The following is a 22094-nucleotide window of genomic DNA, read 5'->3' on the forward strand; positions in this document are numbered from 1 at the left end:
TATAACAATTTTGTCGGATAAAATCTTTCGAGCTTATAAACATATTTACGTTCTAAAATATCAAAATATTAGATGGGCCGACATTTGCCTTATTATTAAAAAAAAATTGAAGTGTATTTCTCATTGTTATTACGCACAATGCGTTTATATTAATTTTTAAACGAGAAGAAAACTATTTGTCGTTATAACTCGTTGCACTCAAAATTCGATCGATACCGCATGCGATAGAGATATTTCGAATGCAATCGGCATACACACACACATATACACACAATTACACACCGCTGGCAGAGCGAACGGTCGCATGGAGAGATTAATCAGTCACCATTTTTCCGATCGAGCGAAATGCGGCGGAACGATGGGAAGCATCCCTGATTAGCAACAAAATACTTGGAATAGCGTAATGAAATATTACGGTTCATCGATTTGTAATTTATTATCGCTCGAAGAGAGGCGTAATTGCTGCTCCATCTCTAATTCCCGTTAATGAACAACTATTAAATTGCGCGGGTAACGCATCGTGAGAACTGCTGTACAAACAACAATTATTTCGAAGTGGCATTATGCAGCTATTTGAAATTATGTGTAACATTTAATTAACGTCTTAATGCGATTATTGTTACGTTGCGAACTCGTTAGCGCGGCGATACGTATTGTCCTAAGACGCGTATCGGAGATACGCGCATTCCCGCGATGGCACCGCGAGATTTGACGTATATGCGTATAGAATATAGCGAATTACCGGTACGCGCGCTCGTCCGAAATAAAATAATTAAGAGCCGCCGACTTTATCGCTGAAAAATGCACGGGTTTTTGGTGAGTGTTCGCTCCGCTTAATTAGCCGTAATGGACATAATGAATTTTACATTAGACCGAGTTTTATCATTTTCGAATAAAAAAAAAAGGGTAACTCACGTATTACTCTCATACACCCGGCGCGTTACCCGGTTTGCAGAGCGCGGTGTCGCTAAGCGCAACCAACCCCTCCAGCTGCATCGAAATAGTCGTTCGGCTGTTGTATTTGACGACTGCTTTCCACATAAGCGCGAAAAGTAACTTATTAAAAGGGCACATTTTAACATCTTGCGGTTAATAATAAGAATAAAATGATTTTTGTTTAACAACAAGAATACAATCAAGCAAAAGGATGCAATGTGTGACCTTACAAAATTGCTTTGGATATTTTTAAATAATATTATTCGAGATTTCATCACAGTTGAGAGTTACTAACTCACAATTTAATTTTCGCGATAAATCTCTAGTGTAAACGGGGAAGTACAGGAAAGAAGCACAGGATGTCGATGGAAATCAACGAAAAGCGCGTGTTCGTTACCCTTCCCTCATCCACGCAATAATATTTAGAATATTATTCCTCAATGGAAGCGTCGCTCGATGGTTATGCATTATTTCGCACGATGGTAGCGCGAAATAATGCGGGCCTGCCGCTCGCGGCGGGAATTCACGATTGACGCACGGGGTCAACGGCTTTTTTTCATGCGATGTGCACGCTTTTAGAACGCGCGCGCGGGCGTTACTCCTTACCGTCAATCATACCGAATATTAATTCGCCGCGCTCGATGCTTCAAATAAAGTTCAATCATTCCGAGAGACCCGCTGCGCCGAGAGTTTGAGACAAAAGCTTTTTTCAGCCGGACGTTTATTACTAAGCCGACAGTTTATTTCGGGCGGCATATCGGCACTTTACGGTTTTAATTACGCGTATTTTAATCCGCCCAGGAGACATTTTCTGTTTCGAGAGAGAGTGGCGCCGGATAGAACGAGCTTTATTAGACTGCACACGGTCGATTTAAATTTAATCATAATGAAGAGGCGATTAAAATTGCAATCGTCCACGGAATAGAACCCATAGCGCCGGGCAGTTAACGTCTGCTAACAGGCATTTAACTTAACTGCCTCAGGTAACTGCTCGTTTCTAGGCTGAAGGGTCCTTTCGATTGCCACTGCCGGAAATTTTATGGGGCACGACCTTTCGTCGATGAGCGCGAACTTTCGGCGCCGCAAAAAAGGACACCTTGTTTTCGCGCGCGAGATCGTTTCGTAGATTATCGTCGTCCAACCGCATTGCCTACCGTCAGTCCGACTTCTTTCGATTGTTTGAACTCCGGAATCGCAGTGTAAAATCATTAATGCGGAAATAGCCAGTATCTCTCGAAACATTTTTTCGATAATACCGTTTTATTCGTAAAAACGGAAATTAGGTAAAATAAAAATTATTTCGTGGTTCCTGGACGTGCTCGAGAATCCTATAGCAGAACGAGTTGAAATCTCGCGTGCATTTTTATGATATTTATCGTATTATCAGCGTAATTAAAAAGTGATGGTATGATATAAGAGCAATGTGAATTTTGCACGCGTTTATATTAACAATTAACGAATTATTTAGAGATTATAATTAATTTTTTTAATATAACGAATTATAATAGATTATAATTAAGAGACGAATCACAATGACTGGTACGAGAGTCTCAATTTCTTGAGAAGAGTCAATGGCTAAACGCGTGACTTTTCTCGCCTCGATATATCGCGAGTTGCAGAAGTCACATATGCCACGAGAGAGATGCGGTAGCTCGTCCACGGTAGCGGGTGCCGGAGTATTGCTTTCAAAGTATCCCCCGGGAACCGGATGAATGGCGATGTCATTCGGCCGTCCTTTGGGATAAGCAAGTGACTGCAGCGAGGATAAATGTAGTTCGTTATTGTCTTGCCCCGAGAAATGGGAAATGGTTTTGTTGCTCACTGCGACGTGGTGAAGAACTTACCACCGGCTTTTTCTAACTTAAGAGCGACGTTTCCATATTCGTAAATTTTATAATTACAATAAATATTATAATAATTTTCTAATTATTACTATTGTATAATTATGATGAATCACGATTAATTTCTGATTATATACAAGTTAACCAGCGATTTCTTCGTCTATTTATTGCATTTAAACGTATTCAAAAGCAGAAGCTTCAATGAGCCGAATATCTCTGGAGTCGACAGCTCGATTGGAAAAGTGTTCCTTTGAAAATGTTAATTATTTATGAGGCTGGACCATCCTTGTCACATCGTACGTCACTATATCGATAAGCTTTTATGAACGAGAAATTACGCGCCAGAAAATATTATATCCGCGATTCGAGTAATATCGTCCCGCGAAGAGTCGATAATTCCGCTGGTCGACTGTGCGCAAAGGAAGCGCGAGTCCGAGGACGTTTATTGCAAAATCAATACCTTTAACGCAGAGTTACGGTATCGCGCGTGCGGTATCGAAAGTCGAATATGATCGAGATACGATATTGAGTTGTAAAATTTCCGCGCGATAAACTATCGCCGGTCACATTTGCGGATGGGTATATATTCGACGTTGCCGGACATGTGTACATGGCAATCGAGTGTTTTACGACGATGCATCAAACATTCCTGTGTCAAGTTACTATGCCGCGAATCACTCTCGATCATGAACGAGCGTCGCGTTAAATCATTGTCACGTTACCGCACGGTTGAATACCCTTTTCTAGCATCTTTAATCTCTTTTTAAAGATTGTAATAGATCACGCATTGCGTCAAAAATCTTCGCAACGGATTAAAAATTATCATATATAAAATTAATTTATATGTAAATCATTAAATTAGTATAACGGCCCATCTTTTTGTTCGACGTAAAACGAAGCGTAATTATTGGGACTATTAGAATAACAGTGTCGCGAAGAAATCGTTTGTATTACATTTTATTTATTTTTATTATGGAATTTATAGCTTTGTATTTTCAAAGTATTTCAAGCAAAAGTTGCGTGAAATGTAGAAATAAAATGTAAAATTTTGTAAAAGAGAAATGTAACATTTTAGATTCGCTCTTTGTTAGCGTCGTCGAATTTTAAAACAATATATGAGCCGCGATGACGTTCGTAAAATTCGCATCGAAATACCGATTCGCTCTTCCTTGCGTAAAATGGAACTTCGGCAAGCGATGAAAAAGCGTAAAACGCGTGCGCGCGAATCTCGCTTCGCCATCGCCGCTTCTGCGTCGCGCGCTGCGAAGATCCAGCGCCTCTGCTATGCAGTGGTCTATGCATTTTAAGGGAGGGGTGATTTTTAATGCCGTATAAATATGCATAGGCCGCGATATTAGCTCTTACGTGTCGCCGCCCGAAAAATATCGTGTGTAGGGTACGGCACGAACCGCGTTACACGCATACGGATGCGCGCGTGTGGTAACAAGGCCGGGGAGAAAAGCATCCCCGTGTAGACGTGCGAGGTAACAGCGCCGCGGAAGGGCATTAGGGTTCTCGATGGATAAATTGTGTCGCTGCGATGACCCGAGGGAGCATCATCTAACGCCCATTTTGTTATGACGTTTGCAGCACTGAATAATTTCGAAAGCAGCGAAAATCCATAAGTTCGCTCGATTAAAGGACCGAGGATTAGGTACGCATACTTAAGTTACAAAAAGGGAATTCTATGAGAAATTTAAAAATATTTAATAATAAATTATATAATTTGATACAGCAGAATTTACTTTATCGAGAATAATATTACAACAATACAATATATAGTAATAGTAATAATAATAATATATATAATATATTATTATAATATATATATATATATATATATAATATATAATATATATATATTATATATAATTACATTATTATATATTAATAATAACAATATTACTATAGAGAAATTATATAAATAATTTCCAAAGTAGAATAGAAATTAGATCGCAAGGCGTATAAGATAGTTTGGACATATAAAGTATTAAAGACAAATCTCTAGAAACACATGTTATAATTACTTCTTATTCTCAAAAACAAGAGCAATATGAGAAGACACGCAATTTGATACATAATTTAATATATTCGTGGACGAAATGGATTACGAAAGTACCCGCGTGAAAGATACGATCCCGGAAAACGATTGATATGTTGCTTTTTCGTAAACGTATGGTGCCATATAGACTTTTGCGAGCGAGTTTATCCAAACAAGTAAATCCAGTTCCACGAGCAATTCGAGCTAATTTGACGACAGGTATCGTAAGCCAGCGATATTGCGGCTGTGAAATAATAATAAAGTATAAATGGATCAAGTTTATGGCCGAGGTGCATGTGAGAGCACCGAGTATGCATTTTATCGTCGTGTTTCGCGTCAAACCCTTTATGAGATTATGTGCTCTAGAGGAAACTACCTGCGTTTCTCTTCTTGCCAGGATAAATTTTCCGAGTCTTCTATTAAAGTTATGTCACTCACTTCCATTTGTATCTATGCTAATGAGATAGTTAATATTCTCTTACTAATAATACTCAAGATATAAAATGTATAGTTGCTTCTATTAGCGTATATCTCTATATAGAATAAAAATGTAATATTTTATATAAAGACAAATTAATTTGCTTGACATAAATACAATGTCGTAAACAACAATATAGGTATATGTAATAGTCGTATTATACATAATAGACATGTAACATATCATAATGATGTATCAAAGTGACCGATTTTTAATTCTACGTTAGAAATCGGGCGATTCACTAATGGCATAGCGAAAATCTCTCTCCTGACAGCGGCGCAACGCAACACGAAACAGTGGGCGGTCCGGATAATGCGTCTTGCCACCCTCAGACTGTCTCCCGACTACCGTCATCAATCAGGGTCACATCCTACAAACATAACTTATATAGTATTTATTTTCATTAAATTTATCACCACCTGGTGGTCCAGCATACATTCTTTTGTCGACTTACGAGCACATATATATATTAGTTATAAATAATTTTTTTGCAACTATAAATAATTCGAAGGAATATAAAATAGACTAGCTTCAATTTATGTGTATTGACGCTTTCATCAATAATTTTGTAGAGATAAAATATTTAAAAATATAGAAAAGATAATATATGTTTATTATTGGCAATATCGGAAATCGATCACATATTTATATTAATTTTAATTTAAAAGGGCTAGATCTTAATATATGATCCTAATTTCTCTTCTCAACCTTTGGTTTAAGTAATGATTGCGATGGGTATTGAAAAGATCGTAAATTATTATTTAATACTTAATTAATGAACATTTAATATGTGCGATTACATAGATTTATCGGATTAAGGATTATTAGCTCCTTGTATCATTGTAAAATATTAATCTCGTAATCTCGTAAATCGGCTATTTGAGACAGTGAATCAAGATTTCATCGCGGAAAGCTTCTCCCATCCCGAGCGGAATCACGAAAGAGAAACGTTATCTCGTTTCGTGGCGATTCGAGGCGTTTTTCCGCGAAGTGAGTCGGACTATTCTTCAATGGCGTGCTGAAAGCTACTCCTATATATCTTGTGGCCTCGGGCAGATCCCGCCGCTTGCCTTGATGGCAAGCTCAATTTATATCAGCGCCTGCTGAAACCCCCTTTACGAGGTCTCGCCACCCCTTCCCCACCCCCTAAACCTCACCCTAACCTCAAACCATCCCTGCCTGGCCAATGCTCGCTTCTTGCCACCTTTCTTGCCTCCCCTTGAAGGCTCGAGGGCTCCTCCGGAGTTAAACTAAGCCATTCTCGCGATCGACGAAAAGAAATAGAAAAGGTCGCTTCTTGAAAATCGCGATTCTTACCGTCTTCTATGATCCTTTGTCGTTGCGGAAATGCTTTTCGGAAGTATTATAGTTTGATAAAACTAGTCCCAGAGCCGAGATGTATAAAAAATTTCAAGATTCCGATATTTAATTAAATTGATTATATATGTGTGCAATAGTAAAAATTAATTATTTTAAAGATATTAAATATAAATTTTTTTCAACTGTCAATTTAAAATATATAAATCAGAATAAAGTTACCTTTTATAAATAAAATTGAAGAGATTATTAACGAAAAATCGAAAAATAATCATTTGTAAGTTATTAACAAAAATTCGTAGTCTTTTCTTTAAAATTTTGCAACTCTATTGGAAATACATACGATTTGATAATGCATTATCATTATTGAAATATCGATCGTGTATACTACCATTACATTACAAATACGTTCAACGATGGAAAATAATTTATTTAACGAACGGAATTACTTGATTCTGAAATTAATGAACAGCGAATTATAAATGTAAATAGTCTGTCATGTAAATTTTGCGTAAGCTTCTCTCGTGTAAAAATGTCGGCGGATAAATTTATGGCGATTTTTTACCATGCAGGAAGAATGTTAAATGTATACTAAATATAAATAAGCGTATTACATTCTCTCTAGATACACGTTTAAGATACATTAAGACATTAAGATATACCTATTAAGATATTTCATATTGAATGAATTTTATAATAATGACAACATAAAGAAGAAATTTTATTTGCAATTTTTATTGATATGATAAATTAACATAAGTAATATTGTTAAATAAAAGTTGGCACTTATATAAAAGAATATTCTTTCTTTAATAAAAAAGTAAATGATTTATTTTCTTTTATTTTTAATCGATTTACTTGAATCGTCTTACTTTTAATTTATTCCCATTTATTAAGAAACTGTTCTCTTTTACGCGCGCGATTATTATCTTTAATATTGAAAATTTATAAAGAGATGCAGATTTTATGGAAAAAATAAAAAGAAAAAAAATGTTTTGCTATCATATGATCCTGTGATAACACTGGACTGTATCGTTTGGAATTTTATCAAAACTGTAACTTTTGCACTACCGCCCATGCATCTCGAAATGCGCCCACGATCTCGAGCAGCCGGATTACTAGGAGAGTCGATGTCGATTTTATGAAACCAGCAACGTCCGTATCCACCCTCATCCTGATCCCAGGTGTTTCCTGGGAACAGCTGCCACGGCGCACGCGCCCCGAGAAAGCAGTGATTGATCAATTTTTAAAAAGCAATGTTCCTAATTGACCCGCCGCGCCGGTTCGCTCCTCGCCGGAGCGCTTATATCTTACGAAAAGGCGTCAGTCAGGGCATCTTAGTCATCGAAAGGTGTGTTCAACTACGATTCATGCCAGTTGTTCCTTTTCGAATACCCCTTTCGGCTTTGCTCGCTAACAATGAAGCACCGATATCGTCTATCATTCATCGACGGAAGTATCATTCATTAGCACATTAACGAGAAATATATTTTGAATACATATTTAAATATATATTCTGAATATATTTTTTCTGTAGAATGTATAAAATGTTTAATTGTACAATACGCTTGTGAAATGCTATCGTAATCAAAACTTTGATAAATTCTTTTGTAAAATTCTTGGTACGCGTATTATACTAGCACCATAAAAATGAGCGCGATGGAAATAATACTAGAGAAACTAATACTAAAGATAGAGCAATTGCATTTCTATCAGCGCTAAATTTGAAGTTTGATTAATGACATTATGAAGTGAATTCAACATATCTTCATACTGTTTCAATCACATTGATTAAGAGTTTTAGTACATAAAGCTCTCGGGCAGGAACCTGTCGATTCCGATCGATCGGTTCCAAAAGGAAATTGTCATGTATTTCGGAACATGTATATGTTAAATTGATTGCAATTATGAAGATTCCATGTATTTTTGACTATCACGACTTTTTGTCATTAAGTATTATATCTACTGGCCATTATTCGAAATTATATTTCTCATTTTTCATATGTTTTTATGCATGTTTAAAATTTAATTTAATTTTAATCTATGCTGCAGTATTAATTAGACATGTACAGCTTATTGTAAAGTTTAAACGCAAGTTTAAACTTCTGTGTACTTCTGGGTACACTATGATACTCGCGATCGTTCTTCGACATGAATCTTGGATTCCGACACGAATGAAGAACTCATCGATTGCTCGGCTTTTCGGTATCGGACACGCGCGTCGAAAGCACTCGTTCGCGCGTTGTTATTTCGTAACAGAAGCCATTAGCATCCGCCTGCGTTAATTAACGGAAGTTCTGCCATACGTGTATAGGCTCGATGCACCTGCGTGCGGGATAGAGGGTGTATGTGATAATGCGCGATTTGCGCGTAGGCAGTCTGCTTTTTCCCTCCTCTGCATTGTGGATCGGCGTGTAACGGCGGATTATCCACGGGCATTTAGTCGCGGTTACATCGTAATTCTACCGTGAAATCGACGTGTCAAGAGACGATTCGTCGACGGCGCGAAGACGTCATGACCCCGGAAAAGGGCGGAAAAGCCTACCTTCACCGCACGCGTCATGGCTGCTTTAAAATAAAATAAAATAGGCATATCGACAAGAAGAAAATTCATATTTTGTAAAAATTAGAAAATTCTTAAGACATCTAAAAATACATCGATATATGTCTAAAAGCTGGATATATTTTTTAATTATTTAATTTCGTTAATATTTGTATTATCTTAAAAGATGCTGTGCTTAATGCAAGTTGATTAAAAAGGAAAGTTCGTATTTAATGCAGAGATTTATAATATTTTAATTGAGATATTTTGAATAAATTATAAATTATAAATATATCTATTTTATTTGACGCAAACACATGTATTTTTACCATCATACATTTAATCACTTATTTAATTTATTTATTTAGTAACAAATATATAGACATTTTATACAACTATGAATAGAAGGATTTAATATAGAAGATAAACTGAAATATTTTTTATTGTAAAAAAACATTCTAAAATGTGTAAAAAAATTGAAAACTATACTGCTAATATGCAATAGTAATTAGCAGACGTAAGTTGTGAATTTTAGCTAGCCTAAGTGATAATATTGAATGATTAACGACAGTAAAAATTTGGTAAAATGATAATTTGAGTACATGATCAAGCGATCTATTAACATATCAGATAAATACGTGAGATTATATCGAACAATTTTGCAAACACACGAAAACTGAAATTATCTTAGATATTCAACAATTTTGCGAATTTTTATTGAACCATCATATTCGCATCTGAAGTTACACGCGATATCGGCGAAGAGAAATGCGCATTCACATGTTTGAAATCGTAGATATATCCGCCTTTATAAGGATGTAGTGAATTTTATGGAGATGGAGGAGAATAGTATTTGATTCTACGCCACTGACTGATATATAGACGCTGATTCGGTCCCAATGCACTTAACACCACCCAGCTCTAATGCCATTCTCTCGTCACGAGCGTCCATCCTTGAGAGTCAAGAGACCCGCCAGCTGTTACGAGCCTCCGACAAATATCACGGGACGATAAACGTTAATTTAGCCAAAAATGACATCATTGTCCGTATTCAATTAAAAATTAAAGAAGATTATCCTAAGAAAGATAAGTCAGTATATATAAGAAAGAGTTAAAAATAAAGATGAGAACAGATTTTACATCGAGTTACTTAAAATCGCCATAATCACTAAATATATTAGCTTATTATATGTATACGATGCCATAGAATTGAGTTTTATCTTATACACGTGTATAATCGCAATCCGATAAAAATTAAAAAATAATAGATTGAATAGATGATTGAAACATTGATGATAAGCGTCAACAGCCGTGAAGCTACATATGACACATGTAAAATTAACGAATCTTGTTAAAACTGTTAAGTTTTCCAGCGACAACAGGTGACGAATTCAAGATATAGATTCGTTTCCTGTTATCGTATCACCCGATTCCAAAATCTTGTGCCAGATATTAAAGAACCGTCGAGCGCGTAAGAATGCAACGATCGCTTCGTTGCAATACCTGAGGTGTATACTGGAGCGTGTAAATCCCATATATCCAATTAGATTCGTATAATCCCCGTATGTTAGCGTAGGGTGTTCCTACCCCTTGAACCGCCACCCCTCTCGGTCTCCGCCGTCCTACTCTTCTCCGTGTGTGTGTGTGTGTGTGAGTGTGTGTGTGTGTGTGTCTCGCGTGTGTATGGTCATATGTATGGTGCGTACGGTGGCGCAAGCGCGCATCCCGCGCTTTAATGCTAAAGTACTAATTTATGGGCACATATGAGATGGCTACAATGCTCGCTACCGTGCCAGAAAAGGGACTATAGTCTGCGGCGAAGGATAGAAGCGATAGAGACAGAGAGAGCCCGGTAGAGTAGTGGTAGTGTTGGTGGTGCGTTGGTGGTGGTGGTGGTGGTGGCGAGATAGGGCGAGGGTAGGTATATCGGAGAACACAGAGGCGGGCTTTGCATGCGATATCAATAAATCAAGTCCCGGGACCCCGGCAGCTTAGGGGGCCACTACGTGGCCAGAATCAACAGCTCATAACGTCGGCTAATAGCTACCCGCGGTGGGGTCGAAGATATTGTCGTAACACCGAGGGACATCTTACCGTCGCAATGGTTGGATTTGGTTGCGTCCTATTGAGAAAAGAAATGATATCGCGGGGGAGAGGGCGGGGAAAGAAATTGTCGGATATGCGATTTTCGATTTAGAAACAAAAATGTCTGGTGAAAAGGATAATGGTTGACTCAACGACTTTCTTTCTTGCTGCTCATTGATGAACGAGTCATATTAATTTTTAATTAGTATTAATTTAGTAAAAACAGTAAAAGATAAAGAGTACTATCGGTGGAAATGTAAGAATCACGTAAGATCGCGTTATTTATAAATAAACGTAACAAAAAAATATAAGATCTGTTATTTAATATTATATAATATTTTTTTAGGATTTTAAGAATTTTTCAACTTTTTATCAGACTACCAGTAACAGACTCCTTGTTCACCTGCCTGTAGGTATGGTTTCAAAACCGACGAGCGAAGTGGAAGAAGCGTAAGAAGACAACCAACGTGTTTCGGTCCTCGGGATCGCTGCTACCGTCGCACGGCTTACCTCCCTTCGGACCGATGACCTCCGACTTGTGCAGCGGAATGTTTCATACTCCTGCGGACAGATGGGGAATGGGGACAGGTCAGATATCAATAGCTTTTATCACTAACCGTAACCAAGAAACGCAAGATAAAAAAAAAGAAAGAAATTATCCATATGCTTACGTTGGCCAAGACAGGAAACGCTTTTTCGATCGCCTGTATTATTACTCGCAAGGACTCGATATTTGTCATCGGCCATGTTTAAAAATGAAATTTATACCAGAATTTCCTGATATCCTTTAAAAAAAACTGTCTCCTCTGACAGTTATTTCCGTAGCAGCTATCAATTTCATATGTCACATTAGATCATTGATAAAGTATCGATGGTATTCCATAATGCACACATTTATATATAATGTCAATACATACTGTGACTTGTGTAAATATATAAATTATTTAACTGTGTTAGTTAAATATATAAATATATAAATAAAATTTATATATTTACACACAATCGCTTATTTTTCGTAGTATCATTCATTTTTTTATTCTTTTTTGCTTTTTTTTATAAATCTGAAATTATAAATAATGCATTACATAAGATCAGTTACATATCAGATCATTACATAAGACAGTTGTGGAGAAAAATATATAATATTTAGAGAGTGTGCTTACACCGAGCATTTTTCTCATTTCTTCATAAATTTTCTAATTAGACATCTCAAGTTGATCCGCTGTCTTATGAAATAATTACGCAATCTATTTTGATAATATAGAGAACTGAGAAGAGAAAGAGATCTAGTAAAGTCGATACTTTCATTTTTGCAATAATCTCTTTCATTTTTATAAATCAAATAGTTTTTATAAATCAATAATTCGAGAGACAATGAATATTTAAACATTATATAAATAAATAATTATGTTCAAGTGTCAAGAAATCTTACATTTTTACGCCAGTGATCAATGAAACCACTGATTTTGAATATTTCTTAAAATGTTAACGACGTATCTGAAATTTATTATTATTTTTATATAATCTAGTTTGTGCAATATTTTAACACATAATCTGAATTTATAGATGTTTAATCTACTTGGTATATACAAATATATTTTTATTTAATGTATACACACGCGTCTTACAAAATTAATTTTATTTCTAAAAGATGAAATAGCACCGGGATCGAAACGCAAGTGTAAACGAGAATGAAGAAAGTTGTATAGTCTCAAAGACGTAGGCATGCACTTTTGTCTGCGATTTAATTGAAGCGTATTATCCGCGTCTATGCAAATTGCACGCAATTCGTCATGTCATTTAATGCGCGATATGATTAGCATCTCGTTCACGCGCTAACGGGAGAAGAAGCAACATGAGAAGGAAACACCAATTCTCGTAGACGAAGTCGCGACGATGCTCGCCTCCTAATTTAATTTCGCCCGTCCACTGGTTGAGACAGCTGAAATTACTTACTGCGTATTATTGGTCCCACGGTTGTTCACCGACGGTTGTACCGACAATGACACCGATAATCAACCGATCTTTCCCGTTTCTTTACAAACCTCCCGCCTCCCCATGTCGCTGTAACACGTAACCTTGCATTAATTACCCCTCGCGTATTTAACTGTGCTCATCTGCCCCGTAGGTCTTGGACAATTGCAAAGCGGCATGACGATGAGTGGTTTTGGGCAACTCGGTCAACAAAGCACGGGAAGTTTAGGTTCCAGTCTTAGTCTCGGCAACTCCGGACTCCCGATCAACAGCCCGTCGCAATCTGTCTACCATACCAACTACGGACTCAATTCTATCAGTAAGTTGCTACGAGCACTAGCGAGAAACGCAGGAGTTTATTATATTAGTAGATACCCAACGAACAAAATATGATTTGACAAAATATTACTTACCTCTATCGTAATTAAGTGAAAAGAATTGACACTGCAGTTTAGAATCGAGACAATATATTTCACTAGACTTGCTGTCCTTATTATTAGTATTAATTTGTTCATCTCTATTGTATCAGACGCCGTTTTACGGTCCTGTAAAAAATAAGTTTCAGAATATACACACAGAGAGATTGTAAAAAGCGTTTTACGATTATATTTTTGCTACTCCAGACTATACGACTTAAGCGAACGTAACGTTTTTTTCATCGTTGCTTATTTAAGTAGCGTGGATCGTTGTTGAGTTGGCGACATGTGCGAACGCGAATAGACACACCCAGAAGAATCTTAACGTTCGCGTCAACCCGGCCGCTTATACATGTGCCGATAATCGTCTTGCCAAACTTTTGGAACCGTGGTCCTCTAAAAGACAACGTGCAAACAGCGCCATGGAAGTCTCTTTGACGAAGTCGTTAAACGTTACGGTGCATTAAGGTTCGAAGGGGTTATGCGCCTGCACGTAAGGAATTTGAGACAGAAACATAAACCCCGTCCTCCCGTCTGTTTACGCAGGCAAACTCCAAGCCCGATCTCGCACCTAGGTGCGAGATCTTTCGCTGTATGTTTACCATAACATCTCGATGCAACCTGTCTTGGTTGAGTTACGCTTTACCTCACCCGGGGACCTTGTATCCTCAAAGATATTATGCTCAAGGGGATAAATCGCGTGTGAAATTTCTTCTTTCACGGAGATTGCCATCCAGCGCACCTCGACTGTAACTTCCATACCAAGACTTCATTCAAAACGCGCATGTCGTTTGTGAAATAACATGATACTTTAATAATCTACGTGCTCCTCAGTACCTAGAACTCTTCAATAATCTAGAACAAATTAACGTTCAAAAACTCGAAGACGGTAGCTGTTATCGTTATACTTTTGCGACGTAATCCTATTAAATGCAAAACGAGATGTTTGTAAAGTATTATTTATTTAGTACGTGGAAACTCAGAATTCTACGTAGGATTTAAGACAGAATGTCTACGTATAGGATTAAAGCGCAAATCAGACCTTCGAGTGATAATCTGATCATCTTTTTTAGATAAATCGGTTTTTCGCGCTCATGACCCGTAAGAAATAATAGATTCGCAAGATACGAGTAATAAGAAAACCGATAAAGGAATCTCGTCCTCTTGTCCCACAGAATATTTTTTTTACTTTTTTACTTTTTTATTTTTCAGTAGTTAGTGAACCGCATTTAAAGAAAGACGTTATAAGTAAACGCTATTTTTTTATACGAAATACATATTGGCAATACGTTTAAATAGATTTATTCGTATTGCTATTTGCTACTGATATACCGATACAGGTCATCAACCCTGGTAAAGGTAGATCTATTGACGCGATTATACGAATTCTATTTATAGGCTTATCAAAATCTTTCAACAGATACGAGGTCATTCATGCGCGAAGGAAAAGATGAAATATGAATTGATATCAAATATCCAAAATTATTAGCAATAATTATGTTACCGCGAACTGAAATTTCTCTCTTAAAATCGTAACGGATGTACTAATTACGGATTATAATACATTTGACGCGGAGGATCGCAAAGTCTAACGCCACAACGGACTTTCCCGAAGCGGTAAAAATCCGGCGTAGCACAATTTCGCAAGCTGACTGTGCAGTCATACATTTGTATATGTGCGTTGCACGTGCGCGTAACGCTTATACGGTGCCAATTACCGGGCGTTATCGCCCGGTAGCGTCACTTGGGAGGAGAAAAAATCGGCGTTCCACCGAGTGCGAGTGTTGTGCGCCGATGTGTGCGTGCGAACGCGGCCTTAAAGTGAACCCGTCCAGCCTCGGCTCGTAGCCGGCTATATATGCTTTTATCCGCGGATAATACTTAGAGCAAATAGCTTTTAGACTAGAGCGTTATTTTTCGGTTACCAATGATGATTAGCACCGCAATGTAACCCAACGGCGCGGCGCGGCGTGGCGCGGTTCCTAGTCGATCGGGGGAAGTTCCATTTGGCGTCTCTCTCTCGCGGTGACCGCGCCAGACTGGCGCAAACAAGCCTCTGTAATGCGTAAATTATCGCATTTCGAAACGTTCCGATTTTCAGTTCGCGCTACCGCGAGCGGTGCGCAAGTCGCGTTACCTTATTCGAGAACAAAAATCGGCGTGACTCGCGCAAAAAGTCGAATCACTCAGTGAGATACACGCCGATGATCTCCGTATTCATTCTCGAACGTAAAAATACACGTGTCAAATTAGGTTTAGCTTCATTTACCTTTTCAGCTTCGGTCGTTGATTTCGTGTATCCACAGAATCAGACTTCATTGATCGTGCGCGATGAATCGCTTGGTGGATATACGCTCTATACGGCAGCACGTATCACCGTTTCAACCGACAATGGTCATAAAATTACGTACATACATCGTCGCCATTAGACGTCCATTCTTTCGAATGGCTTTTCAAAAGCGGCCGCTGCCATAGTCCTCTGCAAATTTGTGCTCGGCGCAACACCGCCATAAAAAAAGCCCCTTTTTCCCGCGTTGTCTTCCGAGCCCACCAGCGTGGCGCGCGCGAGGAGGCGGAAACGACTTTACGACGGCACCGGTAGCGCGCACCCCACGCGCTTTTGTCAGCCTACCGTATTAATATCTTCTGCTGGAGAAACGAAACGTTCGCTCCTGCACCTGTGATGCCGCACCTGTGAATTGCCTCTCTTCTACCTGAGTCGTCTTAGAGGTGCACTGCCTCATCCGCGGTAGTAGACTCGTGGTTGACTACATTTATCCTTTGTTTAATATTTACTATTTATCAAAAAAATATTTAGCCCTCAGCGGTCATTGCAAACTGTCAAGAAACCGTATACTTACGAAGTCACAAAGGATAATTTGAACGTTTGATAGCCGAGAGTTTCGAATGATTGGGGGGTAGACAACCTTGACGAGCGAAACAATAAAGTTTGTTTTAAGTTAAATATTTAAAAAATGAAAAACTTTGAGTATTTGAAACTTTGGCACATGATTCTATATTCTTTTGTGGTTATTTAGAAAATAGAGAATTGTTAAAAAATATTAATAATAACGGGAATTATTGGTAATGAAAGGAAGCAGTTCAGTAATTGGACATAAAATCTCGAAAACGGCTCGAACAATTTTTTTCGAAAATGTTTTACATGTTGTTAAAAACAATATTTAAAATGTGTCGGAAACAGAAATTCGAAAAAAATTCTTTAAAAAAAGATAAAAAATATTTTAGTTGCAAAAGAAGAGCAAAATTTTATTTTCTTCAATAATAATTAAAATTTTTTTTTAACTTTGCTTCCAACACATTTTAGAGACACCTTTCTAGATTGTAAATCCGTTTTTTGATTCTGTTTTAGATTTTTTATTATCAGGAATCACATGTTCACCACCAACTCCTGAACGGAAAGAACTGCTTCCTTTCATTACCAATAACTCCCGTTATTATTAATATTTTTTAATGATTTTTTTTTAAATAACTATAAATAATATAGAATTATGTGCTAAAGTTTCAAATACTCAGAGTTTTTTATTTGTTGAATATTTAACTCTAAAAAAAGGTCGATTTTTTCGCTTGTCAAGATTATCTACCCCTTTAAGTGGCTTGTTGGTGAATCCGCATCGATATAAATAATGCTCCACGAAGAGAAACACTCATCCGATTATTTTCTGTTTAGCAGGTGGTGTCCACGTGTCGGCGTCCCGAGGTTCGCCACCGGGCGGCTCCTCTGTGGGTGGCGGCCAGGGCGGTGGGATGGGCTCGGGCCTGAACTGCGGTCAGGGATCTCCAGGCACGACTTCCGGTACCGGTAGCGGCAGCGGCGGTGGCGGCGGAGGTGGCGTTTCCTGCGTCGGTGCCGACGTGACCACGAACGAGGGATCGGACTGGAGAGGCGCCCACAGCATCGCGGCGCTCAGGCGTCGCGCCTCGGACGCCTCGCAACAGTACAGTCCGCAGCCACCGCCGCCAGGACCACCTCAGTATACCCACGACATGGAGTACAGTCCCGTTTATCAAGGTGTCGTCTGAACCGGCTTTTCGACGTTCGGTTCCACGGAGGAAAAACTGCCGGCCGGTAGAAGCTTACCATAATCCATGGAACGAGTACTCCTCTCTGTTCTGTCAATGGCAACCGTAAGATAGACTGCGTTTCCGCGACTGATTCTACGGAAGAGCGAGCGCAGAGGAAGCGCGATCGAAGATATTTATCTAATTGGCTATCGTAAATTTTATGTCAAGATAGTGCAGCGAGGTCAAGATCGACGATATTAGAACGATCATTCTAAATTCGATAAAGGTCCAAAATTGTTCACCCTCTTGAATTTAATATAAAGCCAATAAAGCGTAGCAAATAACGACGAAATTAGAATGCTTAGATAATTTCGGATTGACTGAAAGAAATTTAACAGGGCGATAATGATTTGTAATGACAATTATTTAACGCGGACTGTATTTTTATTATCTTTTTACGTAAACTTTTCTGTACCAAACGAAATAATTACCAGAATTGTACGGAGAATTTACGAAAGGAGTACTCTTCTATAAATTAGCGCGGAGGTCAAATCAGGGTAGAGGATCGAAATTGCTGGCATTATCGACAGTGACAATTTGCGCAATATAGATTCTCATCATCATAGCCTTCCCAGGACCATCGTGACCCATGTATAATGTAAACTGCAATTTCTGCAAGTGTGTCCTGTTGATACTAATACCGGGCCAACCATCGACTTGATGCCATAAATGTAAAGAAAATTGATGTATATGACGGAGTTGTCGTAGCAATTAAAATTGCACGTTCGAGATTTCCTAATTGGGAATGTAACGGGTAAATATTTCCAACATATATAGTGTCTAGTCAAATACGTCTTAAATAGCAACAGGCGTAAGCATTATTTGATATTTTGGGAAAAAACTGAATCATCGGCATAAATGTTCTAGCTGCGCAAATTATTCATATTAGCGAGTTTTGCTATTCGACGATTCGCGGAAAGCGAATCGAAAAGGTTTCATTTCTAAATGGATTTTCAACGTTTCACAGCGGTTCACGGAGAATTATTTAATAAAACGAAAATGGATTTTGCTCAGTATCGTTAAAAATTTATCCTAATCGTGACAGCTCCAAATATTTAATAATGGCAATGACCGATGTTTTTCGTAGGACTTCAATATTAAGCCACTGCGGCCACTATAAATTCATTGTAATTATCATGAGTTCGAGTATTTCCGAATATCAAATATAAAATATGATCCGTCATAGTATAGGGACTGCTGTTTTTATGATGGAACGCTCTGTTCTAGTAATCACATCGAGCTGTCGATAAAAGGAAGGAATTGTGATTTGTGCAGATTAATGAATTTTGTGACACAAAGAGTCTTAAAGAGAGAAAATTGCCGTAAACTAATGTGACCAACTCCGCGAACTCTTGGTTTGGCGCTGTGCGCTGGAAAAAAAATCGGGGTGGCTATTTCACGTACGCATATACTAACATAATTACGCCCGCGTCGGACGTTCGCAATTGGCTCCATGTAACTGTAAGCACGTTAATTTATTTTCTTCCAAATAAGATCGGCGAAACAATTCGACTCGATTGTCATATCGCACGGGGGCAAATTGTCGCGGTTAAAATGTCGTTAAACTCTGCTCGTTTTGCCCTCGTTAGAGGCATTTCGAGTGTCGGCGCTCGTGCTAAAGAAACGTCGATGAGATTAAGGCCTCGCTAATTGTAAATTATTTAACTACGTTCCGATGAGTGTGACAAACTGATTAGGGCGTGGGTTTCCGCCACGTGATTTTTATTTACACCTGTTTCTTCTCTCGCGGGGGTCACTTCCCGAGCACGACGGTGAAACGCACAGGGAAAAATGCACAATGTATTTTCGAGTCAATGGAGGTCAAAGGCGGAAGGCGTGGCGAGGTGCAATGAGATGTATACGACAAGTTATCTTAGTATTACATATACACGGCATTGTGTAAATATAGTAAAAATATTGACGTGATAGGGTATATTATTATTGTATTATTACTGCAATCACCATTATTCGAATCGCAACTGCGACGGAGCCGTCGATCGCTCTTGTTCGCAGGCTGTTTGAACTTGCAACGCGCCGCAATTGCGTTTAACTGAGACTGTGCACGCGGGGATTCGTAGTTTCGCTTCGAAGACGGTATTTTTTAAAATAAAATTTCGCCGTTTGACGTTTTACGTTTACGTTCGAACGACAGAGTTTTAAGTTTGCCCGAAAAACCGGTTTCCAAGAGTCGCGATAGGATCCTTGCGGTCGTGTTTGTCCGCACTAAAACAATCGAGAAAGAATGTCTGTTTGGAAGAATAACTTCTTATCTTCTGTGTGACGGGAGATGGGAATTGCTTTTAAAATGAGCATAAAAATGCTGATCCTTTTCACGATTTGTGCATTGTTAAACGATTACAGGCTCGTACAAGATTAACTCGTGGTTTAAAAAATTACAAAACTAAAAATTCATTCGGATCGTCTGGCAGTAAAATGACGACAAAGTGACTCAATGATTCTGTTGCGGAACAAAGAGCTACATGTTAATATGCGCAACGAAAAGCTAGTCTTTCTTGTGTCGACTTTACGTTTCGGACGAAGATCGTATACATGATCTCGTGTGCAGAGACGGACGTTCATCGTAATAAATATAATAAATATAATAATAATTTCTTTTACGGGAGTGCATTGAACGATTTTCTTTTGCTTCTTTTAATAAGTTTGAGATAGTAAGACACATCATTCGTCGCGTTTCTCTCGGTAGCAAACGTTTCGATGATGAACGCAAGCATACATTCGTGTATTACATTCCTGAAGAATTTTATGGGCACGCTATATATTATAAGTATATACATTGTTCCGTTGTTGTCATCGAAACGTAAGTTTTGTAAATAAAGTATACGTCTAATAACAATAATAACAATAATAATAATAACAATAATTATAGTAATAATAATTATTATACAACGATAATAATAATATTAATATTAATAATAACAATAATAATGTAATAAGTATGATGACATCAACATTACGATCGAACGTGAGTATACATGGACATTGTGATATATTTCGGGGTGGCCGTTCATTTTTCTGACGGCGACATTGGTCCGCGCCAAGATATTCCAAAGCGGCACCGGTGCGGTGGTAGATTGCGAGCGGCTGCGAAAAAGTCGATTATTCTAGTTACGAATTTACGGTGTAGACCTAGGTAAACCTAAACGATAAATATGGAATAACAGATAGGCAATTGTCGATGTATCACTACGAACGTATACGATTTTTAATGTACAAAAATATGGGCGCGCGGTGTGATGGCGTCCCTTCTCGATTTCGTCCTGTCGTCGACATGGGACGGAAGCAAGAACCTTAACGATGTTCGTCGGAGTGTTTGTGGTTCCTTATTTTCGAATGCTTCGTGCAATACCTCGTCTCGTCGAGCATGCATTTCTTTAGCGCGTATAAAAGGAGAGCTATTCTATTTGATGATCTTCAACTTGTTGCATGATTAAATTGACATATTGCTAATAATTGCTGAAGATTTTGTACGAATGAATCGAGACAATTACTTAAAGTTATAACGTTCAACCTGATTTGATCACTCTTACGTAGATATCAGTAGAGGATGAAATGGAAATAATCAGATAGAAATTTGGAACGTTATGATCTTCTTGATTTCCTCTATAAAAATGTGAAATGTACGATGACTGATGTAATTTGTGATGCGTTTGTATAAAATAACGTGTAAAATTTAAAATCAAATATATCTCATAATACGAGATGTGCAATATACTTTATGGAATATGTCCAATTTTATGGGTCGAAAGCTGGATATTTTATAAGCCAGTGTTCCCCGCTAGCAATATGCCAATTTACGTTCATGCAGACAACTGGAACGTTCCTCCTCGTTCTTAGCTCGGATCCAGAATGGTATGAAAACTCCGATCGGTGTCCCTGGCGATCGTGATACCTCCCCTTAAGCGAAGAACAATTCCTGTATTTATTTAATTTATCATGCGTGTGTAGATAGACTTCAGCGAGTGGAGATTGACGTCCTTTGATTTGCGGCAGGCGCGGGCGTCACTCTTTACAGGTGATTTGTAACATATATGGCCTCTGCTGATCGTACGTTTAGATATTTCGCGCAGAAGTTAATTCGAATCGTACTGTCCGCAGACGTCACCCGATTCTTCAGATTCACGTGAATCGGAAGAGAATCGACTGACTTTATTGCATCTCTATCACAAGTCATTATCGTCGATGACCTTAATTAGCGGTAAATAGACGGAATTTTAATTTTCATCGTTGTATAGTTGTGTATAGAGGTCAACTAAGTGTGTAAAAAATAAATCATTATCAAAATATCGAACGGTTTCGTTTCCTATCCATTATTGATTACTTCTATCGAGAAATATTTGAATCTTGGTTTGAATCAAGTATC

General features: G+C 38.1%; 1 protein-coding gene across 2 annotated transcripts in view; it reads left to right on the plus strand.

Moving 5' to 3' along the window:
- The window catches only part of LOC139768163 (uncharacterized), a 32605-nt gene extending 10588 nt beyond the window's left edge, over positions 1–22017 (plus strand). Inside the window, exons 4-6 of one of the 2 annotated variants that reach the window (XM_071698087.1) lie at positions 11654–11828; positions 13369–13533; positions 17319–22017. In XM_071698087.1, the coding sequence (XP_071554188.1) occupies positions 11654–11828; positions 13369–13533; positions 17319–17671 (693 nt within the window). In that variant the 3' untranslated portion in view covers positions 17672–22017. The remainder of the gene's footprint in view (positions 1–11653; positions 11829–13368; positions 13534–17318) is intronic. The other variant, XM_071698088.1, reaches the window with a different exon arrangement.
- The last annotated feature ends 77 nt before the right edge of the window (positions 22018–22094 follow it).

The sequence above is a fragment of the Temnothorax nylanderi genome, unplaced genomic scaffold (assembly GCF_030848795.1).
Source record: "Temnothorax nylanderi isolate EJ_2023f unplaced genomic scaffold, tnyl_v1.0 TNYL_tig0014_pilon, whole genome shotgun sequence".
Lineage (NCBI taxonomy): Eukaryota > Metazoa > Arthropoda > Insecta > Hymenoptera > Formicidae > Temnothorax > Temnothorax nylanderi.